Below are 27163 nucleotides of genomic sequence, written 5' to 3'. Positions count from 1 at the left end.
GAATTTGTTATTGTTTTTTATTTCAAATAAAGGCTTTTTTTGTTGTGTGTGTTTATTTACTTTAACTTGCAGCTTAATCATTGGGGCTGATTGCCAACACACCAGGGCAAATCGGGAAGAGCCGGGTAGAGTCCCAGAACTGTCACATCTATTGTATGCGGCAATTCCGAGCGGCTGCTGGCTGATATTGTTAGGCTGGGGGGCTCCCCATAATGTTGGGCTCCCCATCCTGAGAATACCAGCCTTCAGCTGTATGGCTTTATCTTGGCTGGTTTAAAAATGGGGGGGATCGCACGCCGTTTTTTTAAATTAATTATTTATTTATTTCACTGCACAGTATGTACCCGCCCACCGGCTGCTGTGATTGGGTGCCGTGAGACAGCTGTCATTCAGCGTGGGGGCGTGTTTGACTGCAACCAATCATAGGCGCCTGTGGACGAGGGAAGCAGGGAATATGAGATTGATTAATGAGCGGCCGGCATTTTCAAATGAATTGAAGCCGTGTATTTTCGGCACAGCTGTTCCTCGCCGTGCTGGTGATCGGGGATTGGTAAGTATGAGCCGGGGGAAGAAAAAGACCGAGCGCCTATGTAAGTATGACTGAGAACAGCAGAAAAAAAGGTAAGTAGACTGACTTTAATAAAAAAGAAAAAAAAAATAGATTGCTCGTTTAAAAACGCACACGGACGAAACTTGCTGAACACGGACATACTCCTTGTTCGGTCCGTGCAGGCACGGACCCATAGACTATAGCGGGTCCGTGCCTGCGTGCTGCCGGCCAAAAACGGACATGTTGTCCGTGCGGGAAAACGCACACGCGTACTTATCACACGGACACACGTTCCGTGTGATTTTACGTGTGTGTGCCATCACCCATAGAATAACATGGGTCTCCGTGTCTCCGTTACGTGCAAAAACGTACCAAACATGTATCGGAGGCACAGATGTGTGTTGCGGGCCTCAGACAGTGTTCACTCTGAGAACCAAGCACTGCCAATTAGAAGCTGGGGAGACCTCAATATGCAAATGAGGAGGGGTATCGGCTTACAATAGAAATGAATAGGACGTGTCTTTCACGCATTTTTAAACGATTCTTCAGGTATTTCTTTGGAGCAGACCAACAACCCAAACTACTTAACAAACTCTGTGAGCACATACCCTACGTCTGATTAATATGTTGAAATGTCCTCCAAGAGGAAGCAACATTATAATCAATATTTATTACTTGCAATGTTGCATTGGGATGACATATCTTCTTGTCTGCATGCTATGGTTCCAAGTAGAGGTGTATCTAGGCATTCCAGTACCTGGGGCAAGAATTCAGTTTGCCTCATTCCTAACCTAGCAGTTTGATTAGTTGTTATGTGATTGCTCATTCATATTGAACACTTAGGTGGGCTTTACACGTTGCGACATCGGTTACGATATATCGTCGGGTTCACGTCGTTAGTGACGCACATCTGGCGCCGTTACCGACATCGCAGTGTGTAAACCCTAGGAGCGACGATCACCGATCGCAAAAATGTCAAAAAACGTTGATCGGTGACAAGTCGCACCTTTTCATAATATCGCTGCTGCTGCCGGTATGATGTTATTTGTCGTTCACCGTTTGTCATCATTTGTCGTCAGCACCACACATCGCTGTGTGTGACACCGCATGAACGACAAACATCTCCTGACCTGCCTCCACCGACAATGCGGAAGGAAGGAGGTGGGCGGGATGTTATGTTGCGCTCATCTCTGCCCCTCCGTTTCTATTGGCCGGCTGCTTAGTGACGTCGCCGTGACGTCGCTGTGACGCCGAACGCACCTTCCCCTTGAAGGAGATATTGTTCGGCGGTCACAGCGACTTCGCCGACCAGGTATGTGCGTGTGAAGCTGCCGTAGCGATAATGTTCGCTACGGCAGCAATCACCACATATCGCATGTGCGACGGGGACGGGTGCTATCGCGCTCGACATCGCTAGCAATTGCTAGCAATGTCGCAGCATGTAAAGCCCACCTTACAGTTATGTGCAGACAAACTGGTCTTCATAATTCTGTCAATATTCAGTGAAAAACAGAGAAGCAAGAAGATAAACCAGTTGTCACATAAATGTGAGTTTCAAAATTGCATGAGTGGAATAGGCATGTGATGACTGCTGGAACCACAAAGCAGAGCTGAATCCTGACAGTGAGTATATTACAAAATTTTATAATTAAAGAGGTTGTCCAGGTTTGACATGTTAGTCTAAATTCTCATGGCATATGCACTTCACACTTTTAGGAGTATCCCTTGCTAGAGGCTAGAGTGGATGGTCACGTGATCACAAGTATGCAATTTGTATATTTCAGACCACATTCTGACTAGAAGTTTCCAGCCTCGCTCAATTCATCTTCATAGAGTAAGGCCATGCATATGTAGTGGTCACATGACTGCATGTATGCAAATCACATACTTGCGGTTTTGTGACCATCCACTCTCACCACCTGCACCAGAGAATCCTGACAGCTTGCAGTGAATGCACTGTTAGAATTCATAAGTCTGCAGTCACATAGAGTAACTGCATACTCATCACAACCTTGGACATGCCCTTCAATGCTCCTAAAATAAAAAAAACATAAAAAAAACATAGTAACTCTTGACTTGTCATCATACTTTATTAACATAGTCATGTATCATGTAATCTTACTACTAGTCATGAATTGTTACACATGTACAGGATCAGAACTAATAATGTATTCAGCACAGGAATAGATCACCAGAAGAACCACAGGTACAGAAATACATAATTAGAACCCCCATCAGTACATTAATACATAACCAGAACCACCAGCTGTACAAAAATTCCTTTTAAGAAGCATCAGGAGTACAGAAATTCATCTTCAGAACCACCAGCAGTACAAAAATTGATCATGAGAACCACCAGCAGCACAGAAATACATCCATATAACTCCCATCAGTACACAAACATAGCTTCAAAACCATTATCAGTATACTGATACATCAACTGAAATACAAGGTTGGTCCCACATACATTTGTATGTCCTTAACAATGGTAAGGAGATACTGTGAATTGTTATCAATTATCATTAGACAGTGGACCTCACAGGAACCACAAGGTACCAAACACAGACTTTACAAAGAAAACAGAGTTCAAGTTCAGAGAGCGGGTGCTTTACGTACACAAACCACTTGCGGGAGCATCACTGTACTCAGTTACGCTCAGTGCACAGCCCAGTGTGGGCTGCTTGCAGTGTTTGATCGGCTCACACTGGGGGTAACAACAGCATAATTGGATGTAGTGGATAATGGATGTAATGTGCATTCACCCAAAAATGTAAAAAAACTTTATGGCTTGCTGTATGCGGAGGGAGACCCAAACTGCCCAATTAGTGACTTTCATTGGGTTTCAGGTCAAGTCGGAGTCCAAAACTGAACTTTTTCAAAAGTCCAGCTGCAACCGCCTAACCAAACTTCCATGGGTCCGCTCATCTCTATCCCTGAATAAATAATTGCCCCTCACTGTGTTCATTGCACACAATATGTTGCACTCCGTTCCATACTGAGCCCCCTCTTCAGACTGTCCTCTATACTGTATCCCCACTATACTGCCCAATGTTTACACTGTGCCTACTCATCACACTCTTCCTCCTTGGCATACTATCCTTTCCTAGCTATGCCCTCACATTGTCCCCCCCATGCTGCCCTCTCTTCATACCAACTTCCACACGTTACCCAGTTCCTATTATGTGCCTCCTCAAATTTTTCTCATCCCTTACCTCACTACCTCTGGTCTCATCTTCCCTTGCTTTCCATACTGTGTTCAAATACATTCCCCCTTTCCTTCCTATACTGTATCCACACCCATCCCCATCCAGCTTGCCATACTGTATCCACACCTATCCTGCTCCCTTGCTGTCCATACTGTGTCCTCAAATTCCCCCCCTCACTCTGCATACAGTCCTTGTCAGGTTTCCGGGTTTTCCAGTTCTCTTTTGACAAGAGCTTGCCCTCGGTTAACATGGAGTTTACTGTTCTGTTGCCCTACTTCCTGTCCAGCTGCTTAAAAGGCCGCCTCTAAGCCTAGTCCAGTGCCTGAGTATACTGCTTGCTGTGTGCTCCTGCCTTGCTGCTTCTAATTCCTGATTGCCTTGGATCCTCCTGAAAGAACACCGACCGACTCTGGACCATACCCGGTTTCTTCAAGCTGTGCCTGGACTCCGTCTGCCGTCTGTGGTCAGCACTTCTGCCCGGTTCCTTCCGGTTTGTAACCACTCTGGACTATCATCCCGTACGGACACTCCTGGACTTTACCACTTGCCCCTTGTGTCCCGGCTGCTGCGCATTTAGGCCTTCCGGGGTGATTGCTGGACAGTCCCTGTATAGGGGTTCGCTCTGGTGGTCTCCCTGGGGGAGTCCGGTGCGTGGCCCCGGGAATTCCCTTCGCTCCGTTGTGGGAAAGTATTTCGTGTGCTTGTTCTGCTGTGTTTGTTCCGTTCTGTACCTACCGTGGTTACATATTATAAACATCTTGTACCAAGAACTCGTCTCTGGTTGTCATTGCCCTAACGCTATCGAAATCCTCAGAACGTACAATAGTATTACAGTCCTCAAATTTCTTCCCCTCTTGCACCCCATACTGTGTCTGTATAACATTTCCACCCACCTGCTCCCCCCATACTTGTTCCTCATATTTCAATTTCTTCCCACCATTCCCCTATTTACAATAACTCTTCCGCTCCACTGGAGCACATACCACCAAGGCTGTCAGGCTATCAGCAGCCTATGCGGTGTCAGTGAGTGACATCAACAGCGTGATCAGTTGACCTGACATTGTGCTGACCTGGAGGTCCTGGCAATCATGGCTGCAATTGTACTTGCATCTGAAAGACGCAACTCCAGCACAACTGATTGCTGGGAGCTGGCAAACTACACCATCTTTGAGCCAGCAACCAATTTGACAGCCGGCTAAAAGAACGGCCAACTGCCGCTATTGAGGGGGGCAGCAAAATGCAGTTACTGTGGAGACACTTTGGACCACCACATTAAGCAACCTGCCAATGCCCTTCTCCAGGCTGTACCTGGGTAAATGCCCTGCTCACCCTCTGGAAAAGCCACTGATTCCAGAGGCTTAATAGTAGAGTCACTTCTGACCAACTAATTTAGCAGCCATCTTCAACTACTACTGTATTTCACAAAGAAATACCCTTTAAATTTGCGGTCTCTGTGTTCATAATCATCCTACTTGTTTTGCTCCTTGATTTTATCTCTAAAATCAATAGAAGGTTACAGTAAGCCATGTCTTCTTTACTCCTGCTGTTAATGAATGAGAAGTGAAGCGATAGAGAGGTGAATGGGCTAGTGTACACAAAAATGTTGGAAAATGTGAATACAAGTAAACAGTCTTTCACTAGCCTTTAAGAGTTGTAATAGACATAATTGATTTTGCTATTTTTTAATGTGATAGGTTTTTATAAACTCCCTAAGGGTATGTGCCCACAATAAGGACTCACTGCATCCTGGACCTGCAGGGCTGCGAGTCTCCTCCGCAGGAGAATGCAGGAGACCGCAGCTGCTTGTACCCACGATCAGGGTTCAGTGCGCTGCGGTCTCTCGCTTGTGTTCTCCCTACAGAGGACGCATATGAATCTGCAGCAGACAATTGACATGCTGCGGTCTGGAAAGCCGCACCGCAGGTCAGTGTTTGCTGCAGAAAAATCAAGCACAGTGGGAACAGAATTTCTAGAAATCCCGTCCACTATACTTGTACTGTACAACGCAGCTTTTTTGATGCAGCAAAAACACACTACATCCAAAACGCTGCAAATTGTAATTGTAACTGCAAATTGATTGTGGGCACGCACCCTAATGATCGTAAACATGTAAATTGCACAACTATATTAGTATTTAAATTACACACTGATGAGCCATAATAATAAACCACTTAGGTCGGCAATACAGGAAGATGCTGAAAGTGGTTTCCAAACACACAGCTAGGATATAGTCATTAATGCTCTTTACCTTATGCCACAATATCCCATCTACCCAAACTACACACAGTGTCTGGCTAGTCTCAGAAATTATCATTAATAATCTTAAAGGTGCAGAATTCTGTAAATAACAAAAAAATGTATTCGCATACTGCACATAAATAGCATTGAAACATTGGCATGTAACACATCAGCATTGGAGCAGTGGCCAGGTAAACGCCACTATACATATGCACTATTGTTCTTAGACTACCGCTGCCTTAGCTACTCCATTAACTCTGGGGTGGTGACAGACAGAAACCTTGAATAGACACCAGAACAACTCAATAGAAGCAGACGAATGGAGAGGAACTAACCATTACATAGGAAAAGAGCTAAAGTCAATAAGGGTACTTTATAGGAAGGAGGGGGAACTATCATAATATAGATATAGACCCATGTTAAGAAGTTGAATGTTAGTGTGTCGCCCACCTGTTGGTATCTCTGGCTACAGGTATGTCGGGTTTATTTACATAGGAGTCGTGATGCCACTCACGGTTTGCGGTCAGGGATATGGGTGACCACCACTGCAGATTTAACGAGCATCTGGGGCTGATGGAGTCTGCAGTCTGATGGTGTGGCCTCCCGTGAGTGAGGATGGCCCCAGGGGCTCGGGTGTGTGGAACAACAGGTCCCAGAATAACTTACTCTCAGTCCAAGATGTCTTTCAACTGTTCTTTACTCACTTTAAGTTGTTTTTGTGAGATAACCTGGGCGATGCTGAGATAAACCAGGAAAAAACAGGTATCCTTCAGGCTCATCTAAGGGTAATCGCTAACTCGCCTTCCTAGCACTTCTTGTTTTAGATAAACCCTGACTTGAAATACCGTGGGATTTATCCAGGGAAGTCGCTACAACCTTTTCTCCCCTTTTTAGCCCGTTTGCCGGCAGCGTGGACCAAGGTAGATGGCTCCAGGCTCGATCCCCCTTATGGGCCCTCTCGTTGCTGCTGAGGCTCGGACTCTAGTTGGTTGGTGAGGGACTTGTGGTTCCCCTCACCAGCAGGTTTAGCAGATCAATAAATGGACGTCTACTCTAGGGACCTGTTCCCTGTGCATGCCTGGCCACCAGGAGTCCCCGTACTCGACCAGCTGACTTCCTCAGCATCTTTCTGACTGACTTTCTGGTAACCGTTCTCCCCCGCCAATGGCTACTACACGTGCAGGGTCTGACTAGCATGTCTGCGCGCATCTCTCTCCTTCTGCAACTCCTTTCGCTCTCCGCTACCCTACTGGCTCTCCTCTGATTTTCCTGATGGCCGCTGCAACCTTATCTTCCAGCCCCTCCCCTACATCCCTAGCTGAGATGTGGAGGCAAGCCCCCTCTTGGGTCTGCCCAAGGGTTCCCTCTACGGTGTGGGAGACCTGGTTGCTATGTGTCTGTGCGTACACACCCTATTCCAGCCTTTAGAATTACCTGGACGTACTGACCCAGCATGGGTGCAGTACTCAGTGGTGCCTGACCAGGTTAAGGGCGCCACATTCCCCCTTGGTTATCAACAGCACGTCCTCGGGCTGCAAAGACAAGAAATTAAATACAAACTTTTCCCACACAGGGGATATATTTACATTTACACATACCAGGTACCATTCCACCACCACCCACAAATCCTGGTCCCACCCAGAACCTTCCAGGAGGCAGGTCACTGGTCCCTTTGGTGACCAGGTCTGGGCCATCTGTATCCCAGACCTTTCCTCCAATCTTCCTCTCCTGAGGAGGGTGGTGTAGGGTAGGCCCCTTAAACAGGCGTACAAGCTTCCGTGTGTTGGAGAGCAGGCCCCATAAACAGGCGTGCTCCCTGGTGGTGCAGAGCTGTGCCCTATAGACAGTCACACTCTGGGGTTGGTACCTCTGAGGTAACTTTTTACACTGTGAGAGTTTGTGGTTATAGCCAGTTCATAACCTGTGGTCCATTTTTAAAGTGCACGTAACCTGGTGCTTAAGGATATTTTAAAAGGTTCTCGCAAAAGTCCTTGCGGGCACATTCTTAAATGTTACTTAACTGGTCATAACAAAGACATTTTTAAACTATACTTTTTAAACTAAACAGATTTTCACCTCTCAAGACCAGGGCTCGTATTTTCAGTGCTCTGATACCTGGAGGTTGGCTTTTGGGTGTCCCCTGGTGGTGATGACTCTGGGGACCTGGTAGAAGCGGTGAGGGTGGAGTCTGAGCTCACTATGGTTTCCTTTGGACGCTGTACCACGTCCAAGGCAAACCAGCCTCTTTCTCCCATATGTCTTGTGAACTCGACTACATCCCCCACATATAGATCACGACCTGGGTGACCCCGCTGTAGGTGGGACTGTACGTCCTGCCGAGACACAAAGATGTCTTCTTTATCCCCGGCCTCTACAATAAACCCATACCCCGTTCGGCAGTTAAACTCCTCCACTACTCCTTTGTGGAGGGGACCTCGAGACTGGAATCCGGTCCACCGCAGGGACTGATTTTTCTGCAGGTCCCGGGCCTCCACTTGCGTTCTCTCTGGGGTGGACTGCACAAGGGGGTGCCTGGCTCTCACACGCCGCTGTCCTCTGCGGGCTTGGTTCCGCATTACCATCACCTGGTCATCAGCATGTAACCAGGTCACATACATGCCGGGGTTATATGCAACCAGGTCTTCCTCCCTGGCAGGGGGGGCTGCAACCTCCTCCGGTCATTGGGGGGACAGCAGCGCGACTTCATGGCCTCCCTCTCTCGCAGAGGGTGCTGCAACCTCCTCCTGTCAGCTGGGGATCAGCAATGATGGCTGTAGGGCCTCTTCTCCGTCCCTGGGAGAGGGTGCTGCGACCTCTTCCGGTTGGGTCGACGGCCTGTGGCCCATGCAGCTGGCAAACAGGTCAGTCCAGGGCAAAAGCTTCGGTCCTCTCTCTGGCTGAGGGGGCACTGTGTCTTCTTCAGATCGGGTCGCAGGACCCGGTTCCTCAGTCAACGACTGGGGCGCTGTGACCACCTCTGGTCGGGCAACTGGGAGAGGAGGCGTTGCGGTCTGGTCTGGTCTGGTCGGGACAGGAGGCATTGCGGCCTGCTCTGGTCTGGCCGTGGGCATCGCACCAGACGTCCCACCAGGTATCGCACTGGACGTCGCATTGGACATCGCATCAGGCATCGCATCAGGCACCATATCAGGCATCACACCGGCTTCTGATGACAATGCCGGTGGGGTTAGCATACTAGGTCGGGCAGGAGCAGTGTGGGACTTACCTAGGGTTGGGCTTTGGGTCAATTTTTGGCACACAGTTAGGTTTTAGGGTGTACTAGGGATAGCCGACGTTGAGCGGGGGTGCCCAAAACTGTATGGCATATTAACCTCCGCGGCTAGGAAGGAGAAAGACTAGGGATTTATGACCTGGCCGCTATTTATACATCACAGTGACATCCCTTTAACGAGTAAAATCATCTTGGGCTATACCTCACCCTCCTAGATTAATACTCCCTTTAAGTACATCTAGCTTTGCACGACCGGGTGTGTGCTCACTGACCGATATAGCTGCAAATGGAAAATATGGCTTGATTTAATTATTTTAATATTATGTGTAGTCTGGGGAACTAGTGCCCTTGCAACTAGTCACTACCATCATTAGCATATAATAAATGATCTTAAAAAATAGTTTTACTAAATATCTGTTTTTATATGCTATTATATACAGGAAGAAATTATAAATATGCACCCAGAACTGTTGATGGTTCTGGGTGCACTGAGGACCTGACAGGTTCCCTTCAATGTTTGGTACAGTAAATCTGGTTCCTATTTGTCTTTAGTAATATTCTCATATAGTACTGTACAGTACACTCCATGACATCAGATAACACATCGGTACACTGCACAGACAGGAAGTCACAGTTTCATTAAAGATTGCACCCATGTCTGGGATAGATAAAAGCTGAAATGTTTTTCAAAATGATTTGCCTGTGGGTGTTCTTTCCTCAGAATAAAGAGCTGCATATTTCCAAAAGTACCTGATCCAAAGAATTCATTTCAGAACTTGTTTGACAGTCACAATGGATACTTTCAGGTAACTATATATATTATGAGCACTAGCTAAAATAAGTAGCATATTTGGTGGTTTATCCGCTTGCAACCACCAAACCAGACTATACAATCAAATAAAGTGTTTTGTTTACCCTTCCAATTACCTAATTTGCTCCATACCGATGTAAACCTCTTTTAAAATTATTCTCTTAAGCTTTCTAAGTAGTTATCCATGAACCTAATTCTGTAATACTGGGTCTGCCTCCCTCCTTCCACCTAACCGGCAGCGCTCGTTCAGCCCCAAACCATGACACTCCCACCACCATGCTTGGTTGTAGGCAAGACAGGCTTGTCTTTGTACTTTTCACATGGTTGCAACCACACATGCTTAACATCATTTGAACCAAATAAGTTAATCTTGATCTCATCAGACCACAGGGCATGGTTCCAGTAATCTATGTCCATAGACAGCTTGTCTTCAGCAAACTGTTTGTGGGCTTTCTTGTGCATCATCGTCTCCCGTTGAAGCACATGCGAAACACGTGTCGGAACCGGGTCCACATGTGAGGCTGACAGACTCCCTTTCTGGGTGCTATACATACCACAGGTAGGTCCTTCAGGTGCCAATTTACCCACCACTGTATGATTTTTTTTTTTTTCTGAGAATATTCTGGTGGTGTTACATACTGGTGTACTCAGGCCCTGATTTGGACCTTATTCTGTTGGTTACTGTTTAATGTATGGACATTCCATCACTCCACTAGCCCAGGGGGTATACTATTGATATCTTTTGGTTACTTATATGCCCCCCAGGATATAGTAATACTACTTTCTTATCAGTTTTAGTTAAGGGGTAGTCTGTCTCCCTCCCTGGGACCTTTTTCTCTCTCTGTCTCATCTAATTGGATTTTAACTATGTATGTCTAACTACTAACTGTCATCACATGTGATTTTTGATATTTGCACTTTTTGTAATAATAAAAACTGTATACTTTTTCACAACTGTGGTACAGTAGTTTTACTTACATGATAAATACCCCTTCTTGTTCACAAGTTTTTGTATCTTTAGATAAGGCTTACTTTTGGGACGAAAGCCATGCAGACCAATCTGATAGATTGTACAGCATATGGTCTGAGCACCCCGACACCACTATAACCTCTGCAGCAATGCTGGCAGGATTCATACATCTATTTTGAAAAGACAATCTCTGAATATGATGCTGAGGACATAAAGTGAACTTCTTCCGTCAATCATGGCGAGGCCTGTTGTGCGTGGAACCTGCTTTTTTAAACACTGTATAGTCTTGGCCATCATGCTGAAGCTCAGTTTCAGGGAGTTGGCAATCTTCTTATAGCCTAGACCATCTTTATGCAGAGAAACATTTAATTTTTTTCACATCCTCAGAGAATTCTTTTCCATGAGTTGCCATGTTGAACTGCTAGTAACCATTATAAGTTTAACACACCTGCTCCCCATTCACATCTGCGACCTTGTAACACTAATGAATTACATGACACAGGGGTGGAGGGAAATGGCTAATTGGGCTCAATTTTGCCATTTTGCCATTTTCACTTATGGGTGTATACTGACTACATTTCATTGTGTCAAAGTCAAATATTCAGTGTTGTCTCATGAAAGGATATAATAAAATATTTATAAAAATATGAGGGGTGTACTAACGTTAACTATATCTCAGAAATCGAGACGCACAGGATAAAAAATCAAACATTGCCAGATTTAGGAGAATGGTAGCATTAACATCACATAAAAAAATTGTACATTATAATGGTAGTAGAATAAATCTTTTCAGTAGCTTCAATCTTCAGTTTTTCCTTCCAAAACTACAATATCATAGGGAATTCCTTAGTGTAACCTAAAGCTTGTGTGCCAATGCTAAATCTCTACCATGGTTATAATTAGTGATAAGCAAGCGTGCCCACCACTGCTTGATACTCAATTGAGCATCGGAATGCTTGTGTGCTCTCATTACTCGATCGAGCGACGTTATGAAAAAGACCTACATAGGTTGAAACGTCCCTTGTGTCACCTTTGTCCTGTACCCTCACCTGTCCATCACCTGTCTGTATAAAATAAAAAGCCAAAAATTGCATGAAACGCTTTGAAGAGTGCAGTAATTTCCACACAGAAATACTACGGGGGATCTTGCATCCCATCTACTGGCACCAACACATCTGGCAGTGTGCACACTAATTATTACCAGAATTACATTACAGAGCTGACATCAAGCCCAAAAGATATTACCCCGATTGTACCCCGCACTAGGGCAAACAGGAAGAGCTAGACGAAGTGCCAGAATCGGCGCATCTAACGTGATGCACCAATTTCAGGGCAGCTGCGAGCTGGTATTTTTAGGCTGAGAATGTCCAAAGCTGTTTTACCTTTGCTCATTTTTTAAAATTATGTATTTAATTCCCAGCAGTGACCTGGGAATCAGAGAGGCATCTTCTCCATACCTTTCCCATTCTATTGGAGCTCTGTCTCCATACGTTTCAGTGATTTTCCTGCCTCCAAAGCAATCCTGTTAGGATCTTCCGGCAAAATGCTTGAGTTTCCCATTGACTTCCATTATACTCGGTACTCAAGTTGAGCCTGTCAGAGCATCCAACCTGCTCGATTCGAGTACCGAGCACTCAAGTATTTCAGTGCACATTTTCCACTAGTTACAATAATTCATTTATAACTAGAGATGAGCGATGTTCGAGGTTCGTCAATTTCATGTTCGAGTGATTTTGGGGGGTATTCGAGCTCGAGCTCGAACTCGAGCTTTTTGCTAAAAGCTCGACAGTTCGAGTTAGGTTCGAGAACGGTTCGATCAACAAAAACGTGGCTTTTCACACTAAAGGCTATGTGCACACGTTGCTATCTGCATACGTCCTTCGTCCCCAGCACAATCCCTCTCTCTTTCCTACTCACCGATCACGGGCATCTTGCTGCATGGCTGTCAGAAATCTGCGGCATCTTTTCCTCTTTAGAAAATGGCTGCCGCTTCATTATTCAATCAGGTATTCCGTGCTTTTCCCGCCCACCGGCGCCCATGAGTGGTTGCAGTCAGACACGCCCCCACGATGAGTGACAGCTGTCTCACAGCAACCAATCACTGCCGACGGCCTATATCGTGCAGTAAAATAAATAAATAAATAAAAAAAAAATGCTGTTCCCCCATATTTGATATCAGCCAGGATAAAGCCACATGGCTGGAGGCTGGTATTGTCAAAGCACCCCCACACCATCACATCTCCTCCTCCATGCTTCACAGTGGGAACCAGGCATGTAGAGTCCATCCGTTCACCTTTTCTGCGTCGCACAAAGACACGGTGGTTGGATCCAAAGATCTCAAGTTTGGACTCATCAAACCAAAGCACAGATTTCCATTAGTTCAAACAAGTCTCTTTTGCTTGTTGCCTGTCCTTAGCAGTGGTTTCCTAGCAGCTATTTTACCATGAAGGCCTGCTGCACAAAGTCTCCTCTTAACAGTTGTTCTAGAGATGTGTCTGCTGTTAGAACTCTGTGTGGCATTGACCTGGTCTCTAATCTGAGCTGCTGTTAACCTGCGATTTCTGAGGCTGGTGACTCAGATAAACTTATCCCCCGCAGCAAAGGTGACCCTTGGTCTTCCTTTCCTGGGGCGGTCCTCATGTGAGCCAGTTTCTTTGTAGCGTTTGATGGTTTTTCCCACTGCACTTGGGGACACTTTCAAAGTGTTCCCAATTTTTCCGCACTGACTGACCTTCATTTCTTAAAGTAATGATCGCCACTCGTTTTTCTTTACTTAGCTGCTTTTTTTCTTGCCATAATACAAATTCTAACAGTCTATTTAGTAGGACTATCAGCTGTATATCCACTAGACTTCTGCACAACACAACTGATGGTCCCAACCCCATTTATAAGGCAAGAAATCCCATTTATTAAACCTGACAGGGCACACCTGTGAAGTGGAAACCATTGCCGGTGACTACCTCTTGATGCTCATCAAGAGAATGCCAAGAGTGTGCAAAGCAGTAATCAAACCAAAAGGTGGCTACTTTGAAGAACCTAGAATATAAGACATATTTTCAGTTGTTTCACACTTTTTTGTTAAGTATTTCATTCCACATGTGTTAATTCATAGTTTTGATGCCTTCAATGGGAATCTACAAATTTCAGAGTCATGAAAATAAAGAAAACTCATTGAATGAGGTGTGTTTAAACTTTTGGTCAATATTGTATTGTTCATTATTTATCAATTGATGGAAATCATCTTTGAATATTGTATACTGACTTGCGACGACTTGGCACTTTATATATCTTTCCTTGGTGATGGGCGCCTACCTTTGGCAACAATAGACTTTTAGGGATAGAATAGGGACAGCCAATGGGAAGCAGGGGTTACCCAAAACAGTATGGTGCACCTCCACTGGTAGGAAGGTAAAAGGGAGGGAGCAGCTAGTCCTTGCTGGTCCATCCCTTGTTACTACCTTATAGGAATCGGCTGATATTAACTTATATCCCACTATCCATTCACCAGTTGTTTGCCTTCTTTTGCACTAAACTCACATGACTTTGTCTGAAGTATATTGAGTATCAATAAACCTACATAGTTTGGTTACTGTATTTTAATAATTAAATCAATACATATTGCTCTTAGGCGTTTTTGTTTGGTGTTCAATAGAACTAGTCAAGTCTATGAGAAGCTGAGGCCTGCCCCTTGGGTCCAGCATGGAGATGCTCTGGTATTAAAAAAGAATTGGTCTTGGGAACACTGCTTTATCCTCTGGCTTTAACACGGGAAGAGAACTACAGCTGAGATTCAGCAGTTTGTTAGCAACCTTGGAGGCCTGAGAATATCTGAGGCCGACCAGAAAAGGGCTAATACCCAAATGATGGAGAGGTTGGACATTTCTTTTGCAAAGCATTACCTAAATCTGGTCTCTAGTGGCACAATCTAATGGTGTGACCTGATGTGAGGACTCGGTTATATCTGCCAGTTTGGGACTTGTCACCAGTTATTTGTGGAACAGAAAATGGTGGAAAATGGACATCTGTTAAAACAGGGGAGGCTGCTCAAAAAAGGCACATGAGTAACATTCTTGACAGTTCCCAAGGTTGGTTCATAGTCGGTGTAATGCGCAAATTCCTGACCAATGTTAAAACAACTTCTGGGCAGACAAGACAATAGGGGAAGTCTGTGGAAGCCAGCCAGCTTGAAACTGCACCCTGACTACCTATGAGGGATCAGCAGGGTGAACCCTAAGTTGTGCAGGGACTGGCTGTGATCCATGTCATGGCTGGAAGGTCAGCTGTTGTCCAGATGCCTGGAACCCTAGAAGTCTTGTGTCCCGAGTCAATGTGAGAAAAGGGAGTGCTACCCTCACCTGCAGAAGAGTTGGAAGACCTATGGGAGTTATGTCCTCAATCAATGTAAGAAGGAGTGTCAGACCAAGCTGCCGAGAAGAAAATTAAAAAGGGATTCAGATGTGTGGAGGCCCTGATTTTGCCAGTTGCACCCTTGATGGGGACAGTTTTAAGTCCCTGAGTATCTCGAATCTGGAACTCTTTGTTGTTGGACGTAGATGGACAAACTCTTTTTGTGTGACTTTTTCCTTTGTTTAATTTCATATATTGCGCATCTCCCTGCTAGATTACAGAACTTTAGGCCGTGAGAGGGTCCTACATTAATCGACATGGACTTTGCCCATACAGCCATGGACTCTGCCCCAAGTCTCCCATGTATCCTGTGTTCCATAATGGACTTTATGGACTCTGTCCCATCCAACTCTAAATCTTTCCCCTCCTGGACTTGTTGGCCATTGGACTACTGTTGTGGGTAGGAGTGATGGATAACCAGATGTCCAAAATGTGATGAAGACAGATGGACTGTGCTATGGAACATTTTGGTTGCTGTTTTGTGGGCATGAGAGCCCTTGCTTGTAAAGAACTTGGACTCTTTGTTTCGGGGTCCAGGGTTATTCTGAACCAAAAGAGGAGAGAACATCATCCATCGTCCAGAAGACACAAGCAGGGACTGTTGTTTTAATGTTATGTAGTGTGCATTGGTGTCTTCTAGGAGTTTCAATGGTCAAGCATGACCATTGTTAAAGTGGGGAGGAATGTAAGAGTATTGCTGTCACATTCCTGCCCCTGAAGACACTAATTGCATCATTGTGTTGTTGAGTAGTATAATGTGAAGAATGTCATGTGTCTTATGTGAATGTTGAGTCATGTGAATTGAAATGTGTAACCTGTGATATATAGTGTTGATAATGTACTGCGTAATGTAAGATTATATTTGGTAATGTTTTGCACAGTATTTATTCGAGAGTTGCTAGGCTGTAGAGTCCGTAACTGTTAAGTGTTGGGACTAGCCAACAATGGGAGAATAGCATTAGAGACAGTTCATTCTAGAAGAATCAGTTGAGTTGGGTTAAGAGAGTAAAAATCTAGTGAGTGACAGTTACAGACAGATAGTCTGTATAGACGCCTACCATTACTAATATAGGGTTAAGTCACAGCTATGAGCTGTTATTAACACCTTATCTTACTCCAACTGCCATCGCACCAGTGCAATCTAATGGATGCAACAATTCTGGGCGGCTGCAAGCTACTATTTTTAGGCTGGGGGGGGGGGTCAATAACCATGGACCTCCCCAGCCTGAGAATACCAGCCCCAACCTGCCAACTTTATCATGGCTGGGTATCAAAATTGGGGGGGGGAATCATACGCTTGTTTTTTAAATTATTTGCTTAAATATTTAAAAACGTCGCATGAAGTCTCTTGTATTTTGATACACAGTCAAGATAACCACACGGATGGGAGCTGCGCCCTGTAACCGTACACTTTATCTATGCTGGGTATCATAAAATGGAGGGACAATACATCAATTTATTTTTTTATTTTTACACTACGAGGGATGCAGACAGCATGTATGATTCCAACCAATCACAGATGCTATCACACAGGGAGGGTACGCGGTCTGACTTGCTGCAACCGATCACAGACGCTGGGACTGCAGTAAATATGTATGAGGGTTAATGAGCAGATCCGGAAGTAGTGTTACAGCCGTGAGGGGACTGGTAAGTATGTCTTGCTTTAACCATTTTGCTTTTTTTTTTTTTTTTTACATTTTTACAGTGATTTCTCTAGCCAATCACAGCCATTCCAATACTTGACATGGCTGTTATGGTAACAGAAGTGGATGATTTCTGCAATAGTGGTAAACGTGAACAGTTAACAAACACAGCCGAACTTTGACGATTTTTAAAACAAGCGTTTGTGATTCCGATCCCTATCCAAATGATCCAAGACGCATGCCGAATTTGAGATTGATTAACTTTTTTCGAACAAGTTTGCTCATGTCTAATCCACTCCCCTGTTAGGAGACTGGACATGGCGCCGCTGCCAGGGACGATGACCGTCACAGGTTGTATTGTAACGCTGCACTGGGTTGTGTGGGAACTAGGACTGTCTTATTATGCCTTGTAGAACTGTAATGTGCTGGAATATATGTGCTCCTGTCTGAAGTGTGAAATTGTTGCAAACAATAAAGTAAAGAGTTTTTGTTTGAAACAAACCATTGGTCCTGGCCTGCATGGGCTCAAAGCTCACATGACAAAAGTCCAAACACTCAGCAAAGATCAGCATTTTTATTTAGCGTGCAGAGGTTTTCAGAGTAAATCTCTCGTCCACGACAACCTTCCTGCGCCACTCTATACAGTAGGGAATAAGTAAGGTGTTTTTTTTATACACAGTGAAAGCCTTTGAGTTAAAAAAAACATTATACTTGGAAAAACCTTTAAAATGTGGTTGTGATTTAATATCGTTGGGAGTCAAGTTTACACAATGCAAAATATAGAATGGTAACCAATAATTTCAATATTGGTGCCCATAATTTCCTTTTTTATCTGATTTTTTTCTTATTTCTGAATATTAAGGAATGGATGAAGACTGCAACCAATGACCCTCATCAAGAAGTAGTAGATTGTGTCATGGATGAGCAGAACGATGAACCAGTATCATCATATATAATGGAAAATAAATTTAGCATACCAGTATATCAGCCTGTTATCGAGGAACAAGAGGACAATATCACACCAGTATCTCTACAAGAGAAAGCTTCCAATCTTTGCACAGCAAACATGAACTTTACATTAAATGAAAGCATGTATGTAATGCTGTAATAATCTAGTTATTTGTCATAGATATACTATATTGAAGAAATATTAAGAGGGTTTCATGTGCCAGACAACACATTATTATTTACACTATGCCATGAGACATGCTGAGCTAAAAGTATGAACATTTACATGGATCTGGTACTTTTGACTCTCAGATTCTGTAGTGCCTCATTTATTTTAGTGGTTGCAATGTAATTCTTTGAAAAATAGTGTTTAAATGCACACTAAGCCATTGGCTTTTGACATAACGATGGGAAATCAAACCCAAAGCCATATTCACAGCTCAGAAAAATAAATATCTAGCAAAATTTACATACAAACCTGTTTTACAAAATTTCATTGACCTGTACTTCATCAAAGAGCTCTGGCAGATTGAGGAACATTGGGCTACATTTAATAACTAGAGTGTTTTGTTAAAATCCAGTTACCAGAATGTTACCATATTTTCAATATATGTTTCAATATAGTTTGCAATATTTGCTCTACTTTTACTTTGTGCTAATTAATTGAAACATTTGTTTTCAATAGATTATGGAAACACATTTTGGTGATCAAATGAGAATAAAAATGGCAAGATATTTGATTGAATTTAAAGCGTTTTAGTTACAGTTATCAATTTAGTGATGAGTAAACTCCTGGATATTGGGTTTTGTCAAACCAGCATGGACTAAAAAAAATAAAAAAAAAAATAGGGTTCGGCAGCTGAACTTGACCTCGGACAACAAATTCCATATGAGTCAAAAGGGATGGAAATTTCTGGGCTGTAAAATGGCAGTAGTAAGCGGTAGGGTGCTAGAAATTTTAGTTAATTGGTAGGGAAATCACTGTAAAAAAATGATGTGGGCTACAAGCTTTAGTTAAATGGTAATAAGAGCAGGATAGTTATACATACTGTGCTTCCCGAAGGTTCACACTGCAGTAAAACTCCGGGCCCGCTTATTAAGGTTCATCAATATTCACACCCTCTATGCCTGTATCTGTGATTAGTTGCAGACTGCTCCTGTGTTTTTCCAAAAATAAGACTTCCCCTAGCAGGGATTTTCAGCATTTTTGGAGCAAGGCATAAATATAAGCCCTACATCGCAAATAAGCCCTAGCCACGGTTCAATAATGAGGTGTACATGCAGCTAAAAAAGTTAAAGATACTGCAGGACACTTCATTATAGACAGTGCACACCCTGCAATCACACTTACCAGATACCGAGCAGAGGACCTGCAGTGATTGCACCCCCACATACATCCGATCTCACACACACAAACATCGGATCACACACAGAAACATCGGATCACACACATCAGATCACAAACATACTCACCACATCAGGCGACACCGATTTCTTCTCGCCGGCAGATTCCTGAGAGGCAGTGCAGTGGAGCGCAAGACCTGCTGCAATGCTTGCTTAGAGGACCTGTGGACATTTGACTTCCTCCCATCATTCCCTGTGGCCGGAAGCATTCTGTAATGCTGGATGTGATGAATGAGTGAGTGAGTGAGTGTGTGTGTGTGTGTGATCTGTTGTGTGTGAGTGTGTCAGCCAGAAGCAGGGGAGAACGGCATGCAACACCCACCGGAGATCACAAGAAGGGCCTGGGAGCCACGCAGACATCCAGATCTGGTAAGTAAGAGTCTGGGAAGTGGGGTGTCTGCTTTTTTGGGGGGGGGGTAAACTTACCCCCAACCATGTTTGTCCAAGAATAAGACCTCCTCCAAAAATAAGCCGTAGTGTTTTTTTGGGGGGCAAATAAAGTATAAGACAGTGTCTTATTTTTGGAAAAACACAGTATACATGCCCCCCACCCTGTGTCCGCATCTGTGATTGGTTGCAGTCAGTTTGCTATATGATAGTGTAAAAAGAAATAATTAATTTAAAAAATGTTGTGGGCTCCCACCATATTTTGATAGCCAGTGCAGGTAAAACAACAATTGCAGGCAGCAGCCCCCACCTGTGAGCTTTACCATGTCTCGATATCAGAATAGAGGGGGAAAAAGGTTTAGGGTCCTCCCCATTTTTGATAATCAGCCACAGTAAAGCAGACAGGTGTTGGCTGGTATTATCAGGATGGAAGGAACCATTGATATTGGCTCCTACAGCCTAAAAATAACAGCCCACAGATGCCCAGACTTGGCACATCACATTAGATGCACCAATTCTGCAACTTTACTTGGCTCATCATGGTTTCCCTGGTGCAGTGGCATTTGGGGTAATATAAGGGGTTAATGACAGCTGTGATTTGTCAAAAATGACAGCTGACATCAAGCCCTTGATTTGTAATGAAAGGCATCTATGAAACACCCCCATTACTAATTCTGTAAGTGAAAATAAAACACACTGAGAAAAAACCCTTTATTTGAAATTAAATACACATTCCGGGAATCACTGACAGCTGAGGGGCACCTGGCTGCTATTAGGTGATGTCACTCCGTTCACCAAAGGTCACACGCGGGTTCCTATGGTGTGACCTCAGGTTACCTCACTGCCGGACTGCAGGACATTGCCGTGACCCACAGTCCGGCAGTCAGGTCACCTGAGGACACACTGAGGGCTCTCCTGCTGTATAATGTGATGTGCCAATTCTGGGAAGCTGTGGGCTGGTATTTTTAGGCTGGAGATCCCAATACCTATGGCTCTTCCCATCCTGATAATAGCAGCCCCCACCTGTCTGCTTTACCATGGCTGGTTATCAAAATGGCGGGGATCCTACACCTTTTGAATTATTTATTTAAATAATAATACAAAAAAAATGCCGTAGGATCCCCTCTATTCTGACATTCAGCCACAGTAAAACTCATAGGTGGGGCTGCAGCTTGTAGCTGTTGTTTTACCTATGCTGGCTATCAAAATATGGCTGGAGCCTATGTCATTTTTTTTAAATAATTTCTTTTTACACTACAATACAGAAAACTGCCTGCAACCAATCACAAACATGGACACATGGTGGAGGGTGCATATAGCAGTCTGCAACCAATCACAGACATTGGCACAGGGTGGGTAGGAGAAGCAGTCAGTATTTATGAACCTTACAGAGCGGGCAGGGAAAAGAGTCTGACTGCAGTCTGATCAATCAGGAAACACTGTATGTATAACTATCCTGCTCTTACTAGCATTTAATTTCCATTTGTACCCCATATCATATTTTTACAGTGATTTCCCTGGCCAATCACAGCCATGCCAATACTGGCCTCGGGGGTTATGGGGCCGGAAGTGCCTACACTGAAAAAGCTGGCTGAATAGCTGCTCTGCAACTTTTCAACAAGCTTTATTCAGGTAACAAACCCGAACAGGAACCGGATGTACAGTATAAAGTCTGCATTCGGGGGTTCAGCACCAGACACTAGGTGTCTGGTACGGACCCTGAACCTTACAGTTTGGGATTGCTCATCCCTAGTTATAATCCTCCATTGGTGATTCAGAGGAAATGACAGCATATCAAAACCCTAAATGTAAACATTTTAGATGAAATTTATTGCTCTGGGGTCTCCTGACTTTCAATCTATGTAAGATGGGAACATTTGTTCTATCACCTACAAAATATTATACAAAATATTGCAGGATATATCAGGCCTTATTAGAAATTGATGACTAGAGTGTATTTTATGTGTTAAAATAATAATCTTTCTAATTACATTAAATTTTATCATCTGTATTGTTTTCGAGTTCTCATATCCCTAATGGCCCAATTAGACAAGCCAATAATCAAGGAACAAGCATTTAATGGAATCTGTCAGTAGATTCTTGCTATGTAATCTGCAGCCAGCATGCTGGAAGAGTTAACACAGAGATTTCAGATGTGTTTCTTTTCACACTCGGTGCTGTTGTTTACCTGAAATGTTTATTTTAGCTTCAGGAGATTATCATTGCCGGACAAAGTCAGCTAGAGGTCAGCTAGTCTCGCATGTTGCCTGCTGTGATTAGCAGGTCATTGTCTATAGACTTTGTATTCAGAGAACCTGGTGTGGATGGAGGCAGTTTTCTCAGCTCTATTGCATTGCTGAATTGAAAAACTCTGTTAGAACCCCTGCACCAAGTAAACTAAGTCATAAAGCATTGTATCAGGGTCTCTTTGCCTACATCATGTTGGCAGATTCCTTTTAATTTCAACACTCATTCCTGATTACAATTATCGATCTGGCTAAACAGACTGGCAAACACCCAACAAAGTCAAACATGCCTTCCTGTAGTTCTCCACTTGGTGGTTGAGCAAGCACTGTTAAATAGTAACCTGTCATCAGGATTTATCCCTAAATGTTATTAGGAGCACTGTGTACTGCAATGTTTGGTTCACCGAGCCTTACCGAAGAAGCGCTACATTCGCCAAACTGTTTGTCAAACCTTTCCGAACCCCATTGGATTTAATGGCAGGCCAAACCTAAGGCAAAGAAAACACCTTTAGGGTGGTCGAAAAGCAACACAGGATGTGGCCTGACATTTCCATTTTAAAGACTGAGCACACAGCGACCACACCTTCTGCAGCAGTGCATCCAGGCCAGAAAAGGGCCCTAGAAATTTCTGTACAACCAGGTTGAGGATGTGAGCCATGCAATGCACATGTGATGTCGCCCAGGCGTAGTGCCGCCACCAGGTTTGCACTGTTGTCGCATACGCCTTCCCTGGCTCCAGATTCAATGGAGGCAGCCATTGATCAAACTCATCCTGGATAGCGGTCCACAACTCTGCAGCTGTGTGACTGCATTCTCCAGTACATATTAAATTAAGCACTGCCTGATAGCGTTGAATTACACACAGAATGTGGCCTGGCATTTTCATTTTAAAAATAAAGAGATGCATGCGTGACAGGTGTAAACCTCTTGGTCACAGAACCCTGGCACTACAGACAAAAGACAATTTAGGGACCCTACTTGGAATCTCCACATTTGCAAAAATTAAGGTCAGGCAACAGGAAAAGTGGCAACAATTGAGACAGACTACAAATAATTTAACAAAGCAACATGGCTGTATGGGACTGGCCATGGAACAAGCTTCACCATAGACAGTAAGATGACAAACAGGCATAGGCCTCTTGCTCCCCCGAACCCTGGCACTCCAGACAAAAGACAATTTGGAGACCCTACTTGGAGTCTCCACATTTCCAAAAAATAAGATCAGGCAAAAGGAAAAGCTGCCGCGGTAACTCTTCAATCACCTGCCACCATCGGAAGTCATATGATGTGATCACGTGGATCTGATGGTTGCAATGGTAACACAGGGTCATGTGATGACTCCTGCAGCTATCATGACTACGCAAAAATGGTATCATTAAAAACAGCTCAAGACAGAAAAAATAAGTCATTACTGAGCCTGACATCCCGAAAAATGAAAACGCTACGGGTTTTGGAAAATGGTGCCACTTTTTTTTGTGATTTTGTTTTAACCCTTTAGATAAATTAAACCTATACATGTTTGGTGTCAACGAACTCGTACCGACCTGAGGCATCACATCGATAAATCAGTTTTACCATATAGTGAACATGATGATTAAAATGTCCCAAAAACAATCGTGCAATAGCACTTTTATTTTGCAATTTTTCCAAACTTAGAATTTTTTGCCATTTTTTAGTACACTATATGGTAAAACTCATGGTTTCATTTAAAAGTACAACTCGTCCTGCAAAAAATAAGCCCTTAAAAGGCAAGATTAATGAAAAAAATAAAAAGTTACGGTTCCCGGAAGAAGGGAAGCAAAGAAAAAAAACAACGGAAAAACAGAAAATCGGGTTGAAGGGGTTAAAAAAAAGAAAAAAATCAAACCCCCTATTAACAACCCTGTAAGTAAATAAAAAAACACCTTCTTTCACCAATTTATTAACTCCAAAACACCCTGCAGTTCTGACATAATCGACACAACATCGAACCATGATCCTGGCTCTGCTACATCCAGAAGCTGCAATGATAGTAAAATGAAAGAAAATGCAACCAATCACAACGGCTTCTGGGACACACTGAGAGCAATGGCTTCCTATGGTACCAAGTGTGACTACCGGTGAGCCCACTGCCGAATTGCCGTACTTCCAGATTACGGGCCACAGTGGCACAGATGTCCTGCAATCTGGCAGTCACAGAAGTCTAGCAATCCATCAGTCAGGTCACGGGAGGTCAAACTGGGGACTCTCCACTGTCCTCAATGAGAGTTGAACCCATTGCTCTTAGTGAAAGTGAAACCCGCTGACAGATTGCTGGAATGTCAGATTATGGGACATGGCTGCACTGCAGCCCAGCAGCGGGTTCCGCTTTCACTGAGAGCAGTGAGTCCAACTTTTACTGCGGAGAGCCCTATTGTGATCTCCAGTGACCTGACTGCTGGAATGTCAGACTGCAAGACGCGGCGGGTCCCTTATATTTGATACCCAGTGCAAATAAAGCAGGCAGCTACATGCTGCAGCCCCCAGCTCAAAATTCGGGGGACCCTGCAAGATTTTTCCAATTATTTATTTATTTTTACACTCCACACAGATGCCTGCATAGAGGGTGGGTGGGGGAAGCAGGACTGCAACTAATGACAGACACTGTTACAGAGAATAGACAGGGGAAGCAGTGCATAGTCATGAACTTTATTGATCAGACCAGGACACAGTATGAAAGCTGAGGAGAAAGTTAGTAAGTGTTATTCTCATATTTAAATGACCACACATCATTTTTTTTTCAGTGCGCCTCCCAGTCTGTCACAATGACTTTGGGAAAGCAAGGAACCAGGGCTCCTAAGCTGTCCCCCAAGCGAGGGGACCCTACGCCATCCCTAATATCAGGAATTGTCATGCTAGGTATGGGGAAGTACCAAGCAAGTAGTGAAGGGAAAGGGAAAGTAAGCCCTCTGTCTAGGGAAGGGGAAGATGGTGGTGACCCCTGATCTAACCCACTGCTCATCCCTCACCACCCTAGATAGGTTCCATCTATGTGTCAAGCCGTATACCTGACCATAGGTATCCCTAGTGCTGAGCCCTAAATAGGGAACGAATGGGATGAGCTCTTCGTCAACACCACTAAACAACTATAGAAGACACAAAAGGGATACACAGCGGGAAAAGTATGAACTACTTATCATTAGACAACTCAGGTAGAAGTTCAGCAGAGCTTTCAGTAAAAATACCCCATAGGAGTACAAACTACCTGCTTGCAACCTAGAAGGAACTGAAAAATATCACCAACACCAGTCCAAAGAAAGGAAGGGGTATTTAAACACCAAGAGAATAGTGATGATCAATAGCTGGGTGGAAGTTGAGCTCCTGCTGGGACAAAAATGGAGAGAGATGAGTCCAGCAGGAAAGCTACCTATACCAATGAATACTGGCAGCAGGAACAATGGAAAGTCAGGGAGCATGCTGAGAAGCCAGACGCTGTGACCTTCTATAGCCAGAAACTACATGACTGTCACACATGACACACTCGGGACAAAAATGCTCTTGCTAGTGGAGAGGCCTGAGACACCTTCCTGGCTCTGCTTCTTACCAGTCCTGATCTGATTCCCCATCCCCCCTCCCTCCAGTGAGGGATGGGACAGGAGTGTCTTGAAACCACAGATACAAACAGACAAGGAAAAAATGAAAACTCTGTCACACAGCACCCACACACAGGATTAGACAATAATAGATTCAGGAGGAAAAACAAAAGCAGGAAGGAAGTACAAAACAACTGGGGTAAAGTTATATTTGTCTCATATTCGTATGCTGGTTTTTCTATAACCTTTTTAAGCTAATTAATAAAGACATGTTTTAATAATTTATTTATTTTTTTGGACACTTTTCCTCACTGGAAAACCCTCCTCTCTCCTTCTTTGAATTACATATGCGGTGGGCTGCTCCCCCACCTCTGTGCGGGGAATACATGATCCAAAACTGGGACTGAAACCTGGACAACTTTGTGAATGGTGAGCTGGCATTTTATAGTTTTACTTGTATACTCCAAACAATATACACAAATAAAGCACAACTTTAACCAGAGAGTCTGGGACACCACACCTCACACACCAACACTGAAGCTGGCAGGGTAGAAGGATTCCACCTGCATAAATAGAAGGGGAGCAAATGTGATAGGTTTCTCCACAACATGTGATTAAAGGAGCAAGCAGACTATCAGAGATTAACTCTGGATATCCTCCCTATGAATTAGCACACAGCAGGTCAACGCCTAAGTCTGCCAGTGTTGACCCCAGACACCAAAGAAATCATCGGGCAAAGTGTCAGAATCTGCAATTTGAACAGAGTCCAATTTTGCCATAACAGTCGGCAAGGTTTGTGTAAAACTCTGTGTGATACAATCGCTGTAATGCCAGTATCAAAGATTGCTATGGCATAACTGTGATTGGCAAGCAATCTACACATGGTGAGTGGCTGAAAATCAGGTGCCAAACATGTGGGGAGGAGACTTGAAACTCACAAGACAAGGACCAAAATACTCAACAAGTAACAGATATTGCAAATACCATAATGTTCGTGCGAGCAACGAATAGTGCCGAGTATTTTCGCTCATCACTCATAGTTACGTTGATTATTGCGCCATCGCCACTCCCCAAGTTGGTTGATTCCTCAAAGATTTAAATAACCTCACAAATTTCAGACATCCATGCACACTCATTGGTTGTTTTGTGAGGAGGCTAAGCGGTATACCTACCAACGGCATGGTATAGCTGGTATTCAACTACTGCCTTCTGCTTCTCATAAACCCTTGCCAATATGTGTAAGGCCCCCTTCACACGTCCGTGAAAAACACGCACGTGTGTTACGGGCCGTTTTTCGGGTCCGTGTCCCGTTTTTGTGTCCGTTTTTATGGTCCGTGTGGCACCTGTGTGAATTGCGTATGCTAGCCGTGTTTGTGTGCAGAACGTCCGTGTGTGCGTGTGGAATTAACGTGTATGTGTACGTGTAATGTCCGTGTGTAATGTCCGTGTGTGTGATGCACAATGTCGTTTATAAATGTCGGCTGACAGCAGACAGAGTTGCGCGATGAGAATGAACTCGGGTGAACTTCACCCGACTTCATCCTCATACCGCGGCTCTGTCTGTGTCGAG

At 44.1% G+C, this 27163-nt stretch overlaps 1 protein-coding gene across 1 annotated transcript in view; it reads left to right on the top strand.

Annotated features, from left to right (window-relative positions):
- The window catches only part of LOC142290360 (cytokine receptor-like factor 2), a 62335-nt gene extending 43341 nt beyond the window's left edge, over nucleotides 1-18994 (top strand). The window contains exons 5-6 of the mRNA XM_075334326.1: nucleotides 9948-10032; nucleotides 17920-18994. Coding sequence (XP_075190441.1) covers nucleotides 9948-10032; nucleotides 17920-18165 — 331 coding nt within the window. The 3' untranslated portion in view covers nucleotides 18166-18994. The remainder of the gene's footprint in view (nucleotides 1-9947; nucleotides 10033-17919) is intronic.
- The last annotated feature ends 8169 nt before the right edge of the window (nucleotides 18995-27163 follow it).

Source organism: Anomaloglossus baeobatrachus, chromosome 2 (assembly GCF_048569485.1).
Source record: "Anomaloglossus baeobatrachus isolate aAnoBae1 chromosome 2, aAnoBae1.hap1, whole genome shotgun sequence".
Classification (NCBI taxonomy): Eukaryota; Metazoa; Chordata; class Amphibia; order Anura; family Aromobatidae; genus Anomaloglossus; species Anomaloglossus baeobatrachus.
Note: the sequence above shows the minus strand (reverse complement) of the source record. Positions and strands in the feature narration are given on the sequence as shown.